The sequence below is a fragment of the Ischnura elegans genome, chromosome 4, assembly GCF_921293095.1.
Source record: "Ischnura elegans chromosome 4, ioIscEleg1.1, whole genome shotgun sequence".
Lineage (NCBI taxonomy): Eukaryota > Metazoa > Arthropoda > Insecta > Odonata > Coenagrionidae > Ischnura > Ischnura elegans.
In genome coordinates this window covers 66,350,358-66,363,964 of record NC_060249.1, presented here as the reverse complement: position 1 = coordinate 66,363,964, position 13,607 = coordinate 66,350,358, and the positions used below count along the sequence as shown (strand labels likewise).

The window sequence follows — 13,607 nt, the reverse complement described above, 5'->3', positions numbered from 1 at the left end:
AATCGTTGCTGATTTTCATTCATTTCACAGAAAGATACTTGCAAAAGGCACAAAAGATGCCTATAAAATCGTCAGTTTTAATTCAGACTGATTCTACAGCACTGAAATTCTGTTTTCTGTATATTTTTATGGCCTTGACTCTTTTTATATAGCGTGAATGGAAGATTGAGTTCGCGTGACGTCAAATGATCTGCTGACATTCTATAGAAATCTGGTGAGAGCATCTGAAAATAGCTTCATACGTCTCCACAGGCACGTATAATACTGATCCAAGATCTATACGGAGATTGGCGAACCAGCAGTTTCCATTCCGTAAAGCCTCTTCTCTTCGCGTTTATTTACTCTGTAGCACCGCTCTGATTGAAAGACTGCTTGACAATCATTCACTTTCCTACATAGGAATCTCCTTCTTTGTTTTCATTCTAACTCAGCATTGAGACCAAGTATCACTCTTATGCCTGTTAATCACGAAAAAAGTTTTTGAGAAAGGTTTAATAGGACTCAGTTACTTAATGTGAATGAGCTAGATTTCGATTCGACCGTTATTTAAAATGAAAATTCCATACAAAGTCTCACACAGCGCATTTACCGCAAGCTGCTTCACTTTTATGATTAAGAAATAGATTTTATGGGTTTTTAAGAAAATTTTGCCGCGGACAACAGGCTTCAGCGACGTATCAATGGACTGATGTTCGATGCATCGAAACCCCTCAGTTCAGGATACTCTCTGGAGATAGTCGGATCTCATTTTCTGTTTCTTCTCCCTTCCCCTCCATGACTTGAAGGGGAAAGAATGGAGCCTCACCGAAAAGATTGGAGTGATTCATGCGGTCCTCCCCTTTTAAATTCGGCTCTCCTAGTGACTACGCCGCAATCTGTGCAATTCTCGTATTCTCCAGGGTAAAAGTAAGGCGATTGGGTGGGGGTACCGTCGTTCTCTGCTCGTGAAATGCGATGGGGGTCTTAAGAGGTCGAGGCAGGTCCATGCGTCGAGACGGAAGACAATTCCTGGTTTCCTTGGTAAACTGTGAGGTATTGGAACTGCCCTCGACCAACCTTTTACTCGTGCGCTGAAGATTCTTTCTAGTGCCTATGTATCTATTCCAGCGAATGTCAATAGTTTACACTAACAAAAAGGGAATTATTTTATTTTATTATTGAATTATGGCCGAAGTGGCGAGCGAACACGTGTTGAATTTTAAGTTCTGTGCCGCTGTATATTTTAATTTTAAATTATTTGCGAGGATGCAGTAGCCTTTCCTATCTCCAATGTGATGAATTTGAATTGAATCCTTCGTTTTTTTTTTCAAAATAAGGGTAAATATATACTGATATTATTACGAAACAAACGGTAGTTATAAGTAAAATCATTATGATTTGATTTAGCTATTTTTTAAATTGCTTTAAAATAATGCAATGAGAATATACTCAAAGATTCACGATTTTCTATTATTTCCATTTTTTATGAGTTTCCATTAAAACCACGAGTTTTTGAACTTTTAATATGGAATTCCATCATTTTGTCATTGAGAATGTTTTTGGTTTCAGCTGTTTTTATATAGTTTAGAAGCTCTTATTGCACTCATTTATGAAATAAGCGCAGGTACATGGAGAAATCCCATTTGAAGTGTTTGAAGTCCACGTATCTATATCGCTTGTATCATTTTCATTTTATCTCACAGTCAGAAACTGCGTACGTCGGCAAAGTAAATCGGATATAAAGCTTCAAAAAGGCTCTGAAATACAGAGAATAATAAGGCTCCCATTCCAACGTGCCATAGGCCGGGGACTGCTGATTTGTGTTTCGCAGCAACAGTACCGTTTTATTTTAACTTCATACGATGGGAACCCATATGAGTCCATTTACCCACAAGAAAAGAGTGTTTGATTTTGTCGGAAAATGCATGTTTGATATCTTTTGATAGATTGTGTTAGATTTAACTGAAACCAGCTTGAGAAGAAATGTTATTTAATCCCTTTGACTGCTCGAAAGATAATTCCTTCTGTTTATCTCGGATATTTAGTGTTGAATTGCATTTAAGTGGAGTAGATAGGTAAATAAAATAATACGGAAATAATTTACACCGTTTCAATTCGTATTCAAAGGTTAAATTAGTAGGTTCAGAGTTTTCAGCTACGGTATTGCAGTATGAGGTAGTATTGTGTGTATTCTTTTTTGCCGAAATAATTAATCTGTTCAAAACGCTTGAATTTTCAGGTAATAATTGAAATTTTAGATGAGTTTAAATGGATTTTTTCACTATTCACTCCGATGACACTACTTGAGAATTTAAATCCTCAAATAAATTGTGCTTACTTTCCTTTCGGCATAAATAGGGAGAGTGTGGTTTCCTTGATAGTTGGCTTATGGCTAAGAAGGCCCGGGTTCAGTGAAACATTTAGATCCACACGCATTTGGCTACGTCCGGGCTGAACCCTACTCGCACCTATCCAAACTAACCATCGAGTTGAAACACTTAGTTTTTAAGAGATTAGCAGGGAAAACATTGCTGCATCAATGCTTAAAGACAGATCTTTCAATACTAGAGATCAGATTCTCTGTATCTATTCCAATCAGTATTCTTAAATCGGTGAGATAACGATGGATCACGTGTGCTGCAATCAATACTACGAAATTCAAGGTTGGTTTTTCATATCACGGTGGAAGAAGAAGTATTTGTTTTACTGTGATCAAAGTTTTTGGAGTGTCAGTGTTAATGAGGGTGGTTTCCGCTGTTAACTAGACCTCTCACAATCAGGCTTCAAAATATTTCCTTGCATAACTCCCCTTGTTACTCCACAGCTTTTTTTGAACCTATTGTTATGTACTTTACTGTTGGATACAATTTTTATGTTTTTTGCTTCCTCGATTAATTGACTCTACAGCCCTATAACCCACTCACCTAATAATTGACAAAACTATGCATGCTGTATTATAGTATAATGTGGGTTGTATCCCTGTTTTCCGTCGATATGGCTGTCTATCACGCCTATGGTAAGAACGGAATGTTTGCTGGAGGGAGCTGCAGATGCTCGGATAGACTTTGAACCCATGGCTAACAAAAGGGATATATTGGGATGCATCCACCCCATTGAGCACCAATACACGAGCTTAGCATCCGTGACTCATTAAGCCGTGAGCACCGTTCCTTTCTTATCGCAATGATCGGCTGTGCAAATTCGGGCGACTCTTTGCAGCGGCGAATACAAACGCGCAGACGGGCGCATGGTTAGCTGTCAATCCCAGGCCTCGCGGCCCATTGTGATGTCCGAACGTCCACATAGGACTTCAGCGTTTTAAACCAGGAGCAGCTTCAGAGCGTAACCATCGACCCGAGGGGAGGTTTCAGTGAGTGGGAATATCAGCAGCGACCCAAGGGGAAAGTGTGGCCAGCTTCGACCACGTGACCACGGTGAATTACATGGCAACAACGAGGCAATCTCTTTTCAGCGCTCTTTTAATAAACAGTGAGGGAATTGTAGCCATAGATACGACATGAAAGTGATTTAGGACGGGCGATATAAAGGTAATTAATTAGTTCTATCTTTTACCGTAATAAATTTCGTATTTATGGAGTTTAGAATATTATATTAATTTTTTAACTTATTTTTATGTCTATTCTTTTGTGAGAGCTACTACAGTTTCGCTACGGTAGACGTCTTTTCGTATTCCTCCGCGATTATTAATATTTTGCGGTATATATTTATATTGTTAGTTATTCAGCCTATTTGTATTATTACCTTAGCGTCTAGTATCCTCCGGTAAAATTTGATTGAGTTTGAATCGACTTGATCTTTTACTGACGAATAAAAATTTTTTTGAGGATCGATCCAGCGTACTATTGCGGTCGAGGGATACCGTATGGGTTCGAATACTATCCATCCGAAATAATTTGGAGATATGTTCTTACGTCTCATTATCTCACTGGTTAAGAGTCCTAAGATTTGTTTGACGCTCTCCACTCAACTCTCCTATCAGTTAATCATTTCACACCCACGTATCTCTTCTCTTTCACATCCTTCTTTACCCGTTCGATACATTTTGTTAGAGGTCTTCCTTTTCCTTTCTTGCCATCTACTTATCCCTCGATGATTGTCTTCATCAGGCCATCATGTCTCCAGACATGACCTAGTTCTTAAGTCTATTCCCTCCAACTGAATTTCCTCCGAAATGGTAAGTGAGATGGTACTCCCTGAACATTTTTTGCTGGCTACTGCCATGTCTGGTGTGCCCTTGAATTGAAGAAGCAGCGTTATTAAAGGCCGTTTTACACAGGGCACGTCATTTCGCAATCTGACGCACGTGCGAAGGCGCAATAAAAATTGCGTCGGGCAAAACGGTTAATTGCTAGAACACATACGAGAATGCGTGGACGCGAGACGGCAAAATAGCCCTTGCTCTCAACAGACGACGAAATTTCGTGAATGAATGCTTGATTGCGAGTACCGTGTAAATCGCTAACGCATTCGTCTGCGCAATTGTTATTGCACGCAAGATTGAGAAGTGAATGCCGAGCTAACTTGCGCAATGACGTGCCCCGTGTAAAACGGCCTTAATAGTCCGCAGAACACAGTGAGACAGGGAGTTGGTTCTTTCGAAATGCCCTTCCTTCTTCCGGAATATCCCTCGCAACGTGGCTACTACCCGTGCAGCCAATTCCAGCAGGCCCAACGTGGGCGGCGTCCAGCCAAACCATCGAAGAAGGCCGCGGATCTCTGTAGATCGAATGGCCGCGTGCCTAGCCCAGCGTCGGATGGCCTATTCCTCCGGGTTGCAAGAAATGGTTTGAAGGAGGATTGCGTGGGGAAGAGGAGGTGGGGGTAGTTCATGCGTAGTGGGTGGTTTGAGGGGGAGTGATGGGGGGCGCAGAGGGGGGGGTGCAAAGAGTGAGTGACGGTTGCGTCGCTGTCCTCTCGGAGGGCGCTGAGGTCGACCTCGCGTTGTCAGTCTGTCGCGAGGAGCCGCGGGCAGAGGGTCGAGCTGGAGAGTGTGGTCGAGGCCTTTGGGCTCCGGAGAGGTCACGGGAGGTTGCGAGAGCTTGCGACACGGCAGGCGCGTGCTGTTATTGAAAGAAGTCCGAGGCGAGAGTGTTTTTTGGACCGACTGCCGGCGATGGCATTCTTCGAGGATGACAGGACTTGGATCAAGAGGGAGTTGATCCACGTGGGGAGCATGAGGTAAAAAACAATTGACGATCGAGAAGCGGAAAGGTGCAATCACAAATAACACTGAATAGGATCCTCGAGTCGGCTTCTAGATGTGTTGTCACTCAGTTCGCAATTGAATGGGTTTACATAAGTCTCCACTCGCGTCGCTAATGTGCACATCGATCATATCTTCGAGGATAAATAAGTTATAATTAGGGATGTTAATCAAAACTTACATTCCTGAAGACGTTTTTACAGAAAATTTGAAACTTTTCAGTGATATTTCTTGCAACTTCTAGTGCTTTAATGTAAAATATTTTTTTTCGAGTGGATCGCTCTGCAATCTCCACCGCGATGCGGACATTTTTGAAAAGCATTAAAAAAGCGACCGAGTGAAAAAATTGAACTTCAATGGGATGGAATGGGGCTTCCTAAGGTAGTACCCTTGGGTGCAATATACTTCGATCTTCTCGGAGTAGCGATAGGAAAGTGATTTGGGGCTGTGCGCATGCGGCTAAGGTTAAAATTCCGAACCACGTAACTTGTCCCCACTCAACCGTGGCAGGGAAAAGTGCTGATAGGCATGCGATATCGATAGCTTTCATTAAATCATTGCGGTGAATGGATTAATTTGTAATGAAATTTTTTTCTCCGCTAGAGTTAATTTTAACTTTGCAGGATAAGCGTTAAGCCACGATTGTAACCTTTATTTTCCGTGATTATTTTACTGAATTTTCCGAATCTCATTTTCTGCTAATATAGTCTTATTTTCTGAAGTCAAGTGGAAGTCTGAAGTTCAATTTTGGCCACGTTTTTCGGCTCCTTGCACTTTCTCTGAGAGATCAATGCTTTGCCAATCGTTAAGTTGTTTCTTCTTAAATCCCATGTTAGGCGTTTGATTTCCTTGGGGCCCCATAAGCATTTTAATCCGCGGTGATTCATTGTCATGTCAGTGTAGCATGAAAATGCTTATCACCTTTCTTTTTCATAGGTTAGGTTTTGGAAAACACTGCCACAGTAATCAAACGTTAGTAGTTGGAAGTAGATCTCCTGTAGGCATGCGATACTTTAGTGGAAACATGTCCCTAATAATTTAATTATTTCTGTTTTTGTTGAACTCTAGTGGGAATTGAGTGATTCAAACCACTCCATTTTAACCCAATTGCCTTTTTGGAGTTTAAAAAAAATAAACCCTCGTGTAGGCATACTAAGATGTTTTTACTTAATATTTACGTTGACATTTCACTTCTTTATGTACTTCAAATACTATCCGAGCCATCACTTTTAATGGTCGACATTTTTAGTTTTTCTTTTATTTTGCGTTTGATGTTTCTTTTGCAGTATACCTTTTCGTAAATTTAATTTCCATCAAAAAATTAACTTTTTATACTTACGAAACAACATCGTAATCCATGAGTCGCGATATTTTAATGCCGGTACCCATAATACCGTCGACAAATAGACATTTTCGGAGACGATACGCAGGATTTCCCAACGTTAAATTCAAAATGTAGAATTGTATGATATCTTATTTTAAAATAAATAAAAGGACGCGTTTTTAGGGATGAAGCCGCGTGGGAATTTTAGAAGATTTCATATTTGCTTTCGCCTTTTTATTCCATTTGTTCCGTTTGACTCTCGTATTGCATAGAAATACTCACACGTTTTGACTAACGTGGTCACCGCGTAATTTTTTTTTGATCTGCCACTCGATATATTTTTAACGCATTTCGCCCCGAAGCTTGACGAGAGGGAGCAGTAGCAGGTGCTGTTGGTTGTAATTGTTTCCTTTTTTATTTCCATTTCTCTCTGCTTCCGAATTCAACGGATAGAAAGTCGCGTGGTTTGACACGTGTGGACCGTATTGTTTTACGATCCTATTCCATGGACGATGGCTTATTGATTCTATCCTGATTGAGGCTATCGTTATGTTTAACAATAGGGTGGTTTCCTATAATTTTTTTATTACGATATCTATTTTTCGCGATTAAATGAAAAGTGAAAATTTTCAAGCGCGTGAAAACGCGACGGCTAAATATGAATGCAGGGAAAATCCCGTGTGACGTCATTCTGGTTCCCGCTGTCGCAAAGTGAGGTGACCCTGGGACGAGGATGTGTGTGCCGCTGAGATACAGGCTGCTAGCAGGTATCAGAGTACCCTGCTAGCAGGTAGCACTTGGCTTAAGTAAGGATTATTCATACCCTATCAAACGAAGGAAACTTTCCGACCATAGGCAGTTTTAATAGGTGATTAATAAGCCATGTTTCCCTGAGCTCTGTGCCTCATGCATGCATTGGTAATCTCAGACGACGTAAAACTTCTATCCTCTCGTGTAGAAACTAGGTCCCTGTGACGTTACGTGGAGTGGAATCGCATGGGCGCCAATCGGACCTTTTTCAAATGAGATTAAAATTGACCCTTGCCATTCGTCTAAACTGGGAATTCTAAAACCAAATAATTTGTATATTATGAATACACTGATGGTGGGTAAGGAATCGCAATCATTGTATTTCGTTTTCTTTGATGAAGGAAACTACCCTATTTATATTGTTTTGTAAATATTGCTTTACGACAAAGATTTGACAAGTCTGCTTCTTCGCGTTTATTGGTGTGCTGTAATATTTTCTAGTCGCCGTCCCCGTCAAACCTATTAATGCTAGCCGAATGCTTCGCTATTTAGATTTTCTGCGAATCCATCGCGGGTAATAAGCAATGCTTAAGTATGAGCATGTGATTCATTCAGCATGCTATTTTTTGTGAGCCGCTGAATTCGACGTCCACTTTTGGTTATAATCAGGTTACGAGCGTGTTGCACCCGCTGTTAGCGGGCTTCCCCCGCTCTTTTCAATGCAGGTCCTCAGAGGGATAGGCGCGTTTCAATTTTTAAAATGTAGAAAAAAATGACAGGGTTTTACGTACAAATTTAATTGGAATATTCATGTACAAATTGAGGTCAGAGGACCTCTTTAAACACAATATTGGACGTAATTACACTATCCTCTGTTAAACGTACATGATGACTCATACTTAAGTATCAACAGGAGACTTGAATATGGAATCAGCCGCATTTTGATAAAAGTTATTTAAAGAATGCGAGATATTGTTGCAAATAAACAAATTTATCAGTTTATGCGCCGTTAACGTCAGGAATATATACCGGTATTTGTTTTTTTTATTATTTAAAAACCAATTTTAGGAAACAATAGCAATATTTAGGAAGTATGATATGCTGTCGCATGTTCTCTGATAAATTCTGTGCATTTTGGTACCTCATTTATAGAGTTTGGTTGCGTATAAGTTGTGAAATAGGTATCTATACAGTAGAAATAATAAAGAAGATTGTTCTCATGAAGCGTCGTGGTAGCTGCATGCACAAATCGTGGCGTAGGCTAGACGCGAGCGGGAGATGACGGTTAAGGGTCAAAAGGGGGAGAGGAGCATGCCCTCGTCAACGCTGCAGATGTAATTGCACAGAATATGATAATGCGGAATAGAATCAGTAGCGCGTGGCTCGTCCGTGATCTAGATCCCGACTAACCCACTCTCTATATTATGCGTATATCATGCTCAATAAATTGAATTTGCAGCGGCAGTGAATGTTTCTGGTAATGTTAACTTATGAAGTTGGAAATTATACTGACGCCAGGAAACACCTGTTGTGAAATATAGATGAAAAATAGATATTATTTCCAACCGTGATGAGCCTTGGTTCAAATTACTTCAATATATTTCTATGGCAGTTGTTACGGTATCTATTTGTTAACATCTAGGGTATGTCACTATCACGCCCTTTTGTCCCTCAGCCCGCTGAACAGTTGACGGTGAACTTCGTTTAACATCGCGTGTTCTTGTCATGGTTTTTTGAGGATGATGATCTAGTTGTTATTGCTGATTATACGAGGAAAAACTGGATTACAAGGGGATCGAGAAAATAATATTACTGACTTCATTTACGCTGTTGATATGCAGGTAACTCGGGCATTAGTATGGTGTCGTGGCTTCTCTTCAATCTGTTATTTGTTATGATTTTGGACCATGTGATTTTCACGTTTTCACGCTAATTTTTAATTAATTTTTGGCTCCGTTTCATTTTTTTATTACTAATTAGCTAATTAAATTAATTAATTATATCAAAGTGGCGTTCACTTTCTTGCTTTTTATTCTAGCTATTGCGTTCATAATACGAGAAAAAAATACTATCAAACTCAATAGAAATTATCCAACTTTTGGTTGCATTTCCATACCGACATGTTGCATAAGTACAAGTTTTTAAATGTAACCTAGTAGGGCACAATAAAAACTTATTTTTTAATTCATTTGGAAACTATCGTCTTCTCCGTGTGGTCTACTCGAACCACACAATTTCCGGTGGTCGAGTCTTTGTTTCTTGGCGTATTACAGAAGTAAAATATACTCCATAATATTTACGCTTTCGGGGTTTATCATGTAGACCTTCCTGAAAATATTATGCTGCTTAAATTTGAAAGTTTTTTCTTCGCGAAAATACGGAGAAAAATATCTTATCTCTTCTTCATAGGATGTTGCCGCCAATGACATGCAATGAATTTTGCATTTGTCCTGAAGCTCATCGCCCGTTTGAAAATGTTTCCCTCCTTGCCAAATCTTCATTTCACCATTAAGATTGAAGTTACACAGCACTAGATCGACATTGCACTCCGGGTGATCGAAAACGTCCCATTGAAATTGCTCAAGGAGTAGTTGGGCTGCATCATCGCGGAGATAACGGGCGTTTTCATGGATCAGAACACCTCTAGAAATCTGTTATTTTGTTTTGAGCGGGAATGAGCCAAATATTTCATAATGAGGAGTTGCATTAACGCAAAAATTTTCTTTTATCGGCATACACGTAAAGACATGTCAATGCTGAAGCCATCCGGCGAGTTTTCTGGCTGTCTCTCCGCAGTGCTTACTTGGCGGGAGAATCAATTGAGGCAGTGTAGTGAATGATATTGGTACTAACTTTAAACTAACAACTTACGGTAAGCAATTACTTGAACGTTTGGTGCAGTGGATGCGCAGTTGCCGTATCAGTGCAGTACCCGTCTGTCGCTTGTATAGTGTTTTTGCCGAGCAATCGGAGTTTGGAAAAAAAACCGCCCTCGTAGATAATGATACGGGTATGCTCCATGTATCCTGAAAATTTGAAGCTGATAGCTTAACATAATGTACCTATTGTAAAAAACTTTATTCCATATAAATGTATTACTCTATGACATAGGTTTCGGCCTGGCACGTTATAGCATCGCAGGAAAGAATACGTAGTCACACTCAAATTCATAGAAATAATTCCAAAAAAACACAAAGGTCAAAGGTGAGGCGAGGTTAGCCCCTTAACCCACAGCTCGGACCGTTGTTTTTTTAATCATTTTAAAATGAATTTTTGCGTGACTAATTATTCTATCTTTGATGCAAGTTTACCAGATCGAGTCGAAACCATGGTCGTACAATAATAAATTATTGTGGAATTACAGTTTTTTTCCATTTCATAATTTTAATCCGATTCTTTGAGGAGAATCCGATTCTCCGAATCCGAAAATCCGATTCTTTGAGGAGAGACAGGGAATCATACTGATAGCTTAAGTTTGGAACAAATAATATACCAGAAAATGAAACCGATTGAGCAGGAGTGATGCGTCTCCTTCAAAGGGTACAATTTTTCTGCCGTGATAACGTGCCGCATGTCTCCTCCGATGTAAGCCCCGCAAAGACACCGCCTCCCCACATACTCCTCCCTAATGGGAGTATGAAAACACTCGGCTCTTGCTGTGTCCTCCCCCAGTACTTTCCCCTACGTCCGATGCTGCTCGCGGCGTAAATTCATCTCTCTCACTCTCTCCCTTTAAACTCCTCCCGTACTCATGCACACAAACATTCATTCATCGGTCCTCGTGTAAGTGGGGAGCGATCCGCAGGGAGGGGAAAGGGTTTGTGCCCCGCCCCTACCTGTGGTCATTATCATAATGGATTCGGCTCGAGCCCATCGCGTTTCTAAGATATACCAGAGCGTTCCCATCATTTGCATTTGCCCGTGATCCGAGAGAGGTGGAGGAGGGGGAGTCCCTTCGACCCTTCTCTGGCTAACAGGACTGTTTTCGCCGATCCGAATCCTGAGTTTCCCATGTTCACTCCTTTCAAAGAGCTTCTTTGCTTGCTTCCGTCTCCTTCAGTAGTTATTTCTCGAAATAGCCGTAAATAACTTGAAATGTTACACATAGTGATCGTCACCGTTTCTATGATATTCTGTTCGTCAAAAACTGATTGATAGTCCGTTTAAAATTCCATATTTTTACACCCGTCCTTTCTCTTTCGATGACGATGCATTGAACTGGTCATATTACTTGTGTTTAAGATAAAATAACCGTTTCTGTTTCAAAAACCGATTGCCGTAACATCATAAAAATTGATATTTATGAACTTCGAAAGAACTTGGATCAGCTCCCTTCTTAGTTCTTCTGTTTAAGTTATTATATTTTATTCACTACGCATGTATTCTTTTGCAAAATTGACCATCAATAGAGAATAAAATTTGCTATTTCCACAGTAACTAATTCACTCGCGACCGGTTTGGTTACTGTGTATGATCTTCTAGCATTGTATCAAAATCGGTCGCGAGTTTATAAATTATTATGGAATCAGCAAAGTTTATTTCTTTCCTGATAATCCTGAAGGAGTAGTGCTTTTACAAAATCTTTTGATATATCTAAAAAGAATCGATCACCGATGTAGGTACTATCGCTTAATCCCAGAAATATATATCCTCCTAAAAGAGCTGAAACGCAGTATTGCAAAAACTTCACCGCAGGACTTAATATTTTTCCTAACCTGTTTTTCATTACTATCTCCTAACATCTTGCTCCTGCGCTGTTCGTGTGGTATTTTAACCTTGACAACCTTCCTTCATCCTGGGAGGACGACCACTGGGTAGTATACAGCTGCAAATATCTATTTTTGTAGAATCCGCCTCGTCGCTCTCCACGTCTGTTATGGAAACTGCCGCGATTCCATCGAGAGCGGCGTTCGACGGGGGCCTGCCTCCCTCTCTCCCTTTGTCATTTGCGCGCATTCTTCTTGCCCCTTTTCTTCCGCCGTTCTATTTTTGGCAATTCCGAGCGTGCCTAAGAGCTGTGATTGTCGCGCCGTGATTCGCTTGTCTGCGATTTCGGAACCTTGCTGGATTCCTCCCAAATTCCTTTTCAAACCATTTGAAGTTGCTCGAATGGTTGAGATTAAGGATGGCCTCTATTGTTCAATTTATTTGATTTTTTATGAACTACTCCAATATGAGTTTTAGGTTTTTTACCAATATATTTTTATAGAAGTAAATAAGAAATTATTGATTGAGGAAGTAAATTGCTGAATAGAAGCGTGTTTTTACCATTTCTGTCTTGATTTTTCCATCGTGGAGTGCTGAATGGTTTTGTAAATCAAATAACTTTATTTGTTCAGTTGGCTTCATTCTAATGTATCTTAACACTACCATCTGGAGAGTATATTTATTATTATTATTACATCGTACGAATTAAAATCGCAGTCTGTTTCATTTCTTGATCATTGTATCTGTACAACCTTTCAACTCATTTCTCAAAAGTTAAACAAGTTTTTAACTCATTTTTAAGTCCTTGAGCCACAGTATATTTTCATTGGTCCCCCAGATTTTTAATTGACATTCATATGGGTTGGAATTTTCAGCGGAAAATGTTTTTGCGCAATCAACTTCCAAAAAATATGTTTTGTTCTTTCAACTTAAGATTAATGTATCGCTTTGTTTTCCCAACGGGTGATGAGTACCGTAGAGCAACGTATGTATTCTTACGCCTCCAGTTGAATGCTCTAAGCTGCAATCTATGCCTACGGATTCTGAGAATTCGTTTTAGAATATCAGTGTTCCCTTTTGCATGACTTCCATTACCTCTGAAAGTGATGAAGGGGATCTCAGGAACATCGGTCTTTTCATCTGCCGTGTCTCGGAAAATGCGCGCTTTCACAGCTCCAGAAATTTTGTCTTTTCCCCCGGTTTCCTGCATCACCCACCATTCATTCCCTCGGTCTCTGCGCCAACATCTAATGCGAATGTCCAATGCCTCACACCGTCGTTGTATGCGGATTGTTGTCGTCCGTAAAATGCCTCTCTGCTTCACTATACACCCCCGGATTGTCCCGTGGCTTGCTTGCCCTCCCCTCATCATTTCGTTGCACCCGCGAGTGCTGTAACTAATTTCCCACAACATGTGCCTCTGTATTTCTTCCACGGGTCTACTGATACCCACTCTAGCTGCCTTTGTGTGGAGTCGAAAGGATGTCAGCATACTGTTGCGAAAACATGCACCGTGTCTATGTACTTGATTTTGCGAAATTCTTTTGGATTTAAAAATAGATATTTGCCTTGAATATTTCAGCTGTGCCATATGTATAAATGGCTGAAGATAATAGCATGCTT

General features: G+C 40.3%; 1 protein-coding gene across 29 annotated transcripts in view; it reads left to right on the top strand.

The window, feature by feature from the left end:
* The window catches only part of LOC124157624 (CUGBP Elav-like family member 2), a 1,414,326-nt gene that overhangs the window by 429,583 nt on the left and 971,136 nt on the right, over nt 1–13,607 (top strand). The window contains exon 1 of one of the 29 annotated variants that reach the window (XM_046532524.1): nt 4,955–5,178. The exons of the other annotated variants lie outside the window; for them this stretch is intronic. Within the exon in view, the coding sequence (XP_046388480.1) occupies nt 5,114–5,178 (65 nt within the window). The 5' untranslated portion in view covers nt 4,955–5,113. Of the gene's footprint in view, nt 1–4,954; nt 5,179–13,607 lie in introns of those variants that run through there. 29 annotated transcript variants of the gene reach the window in all.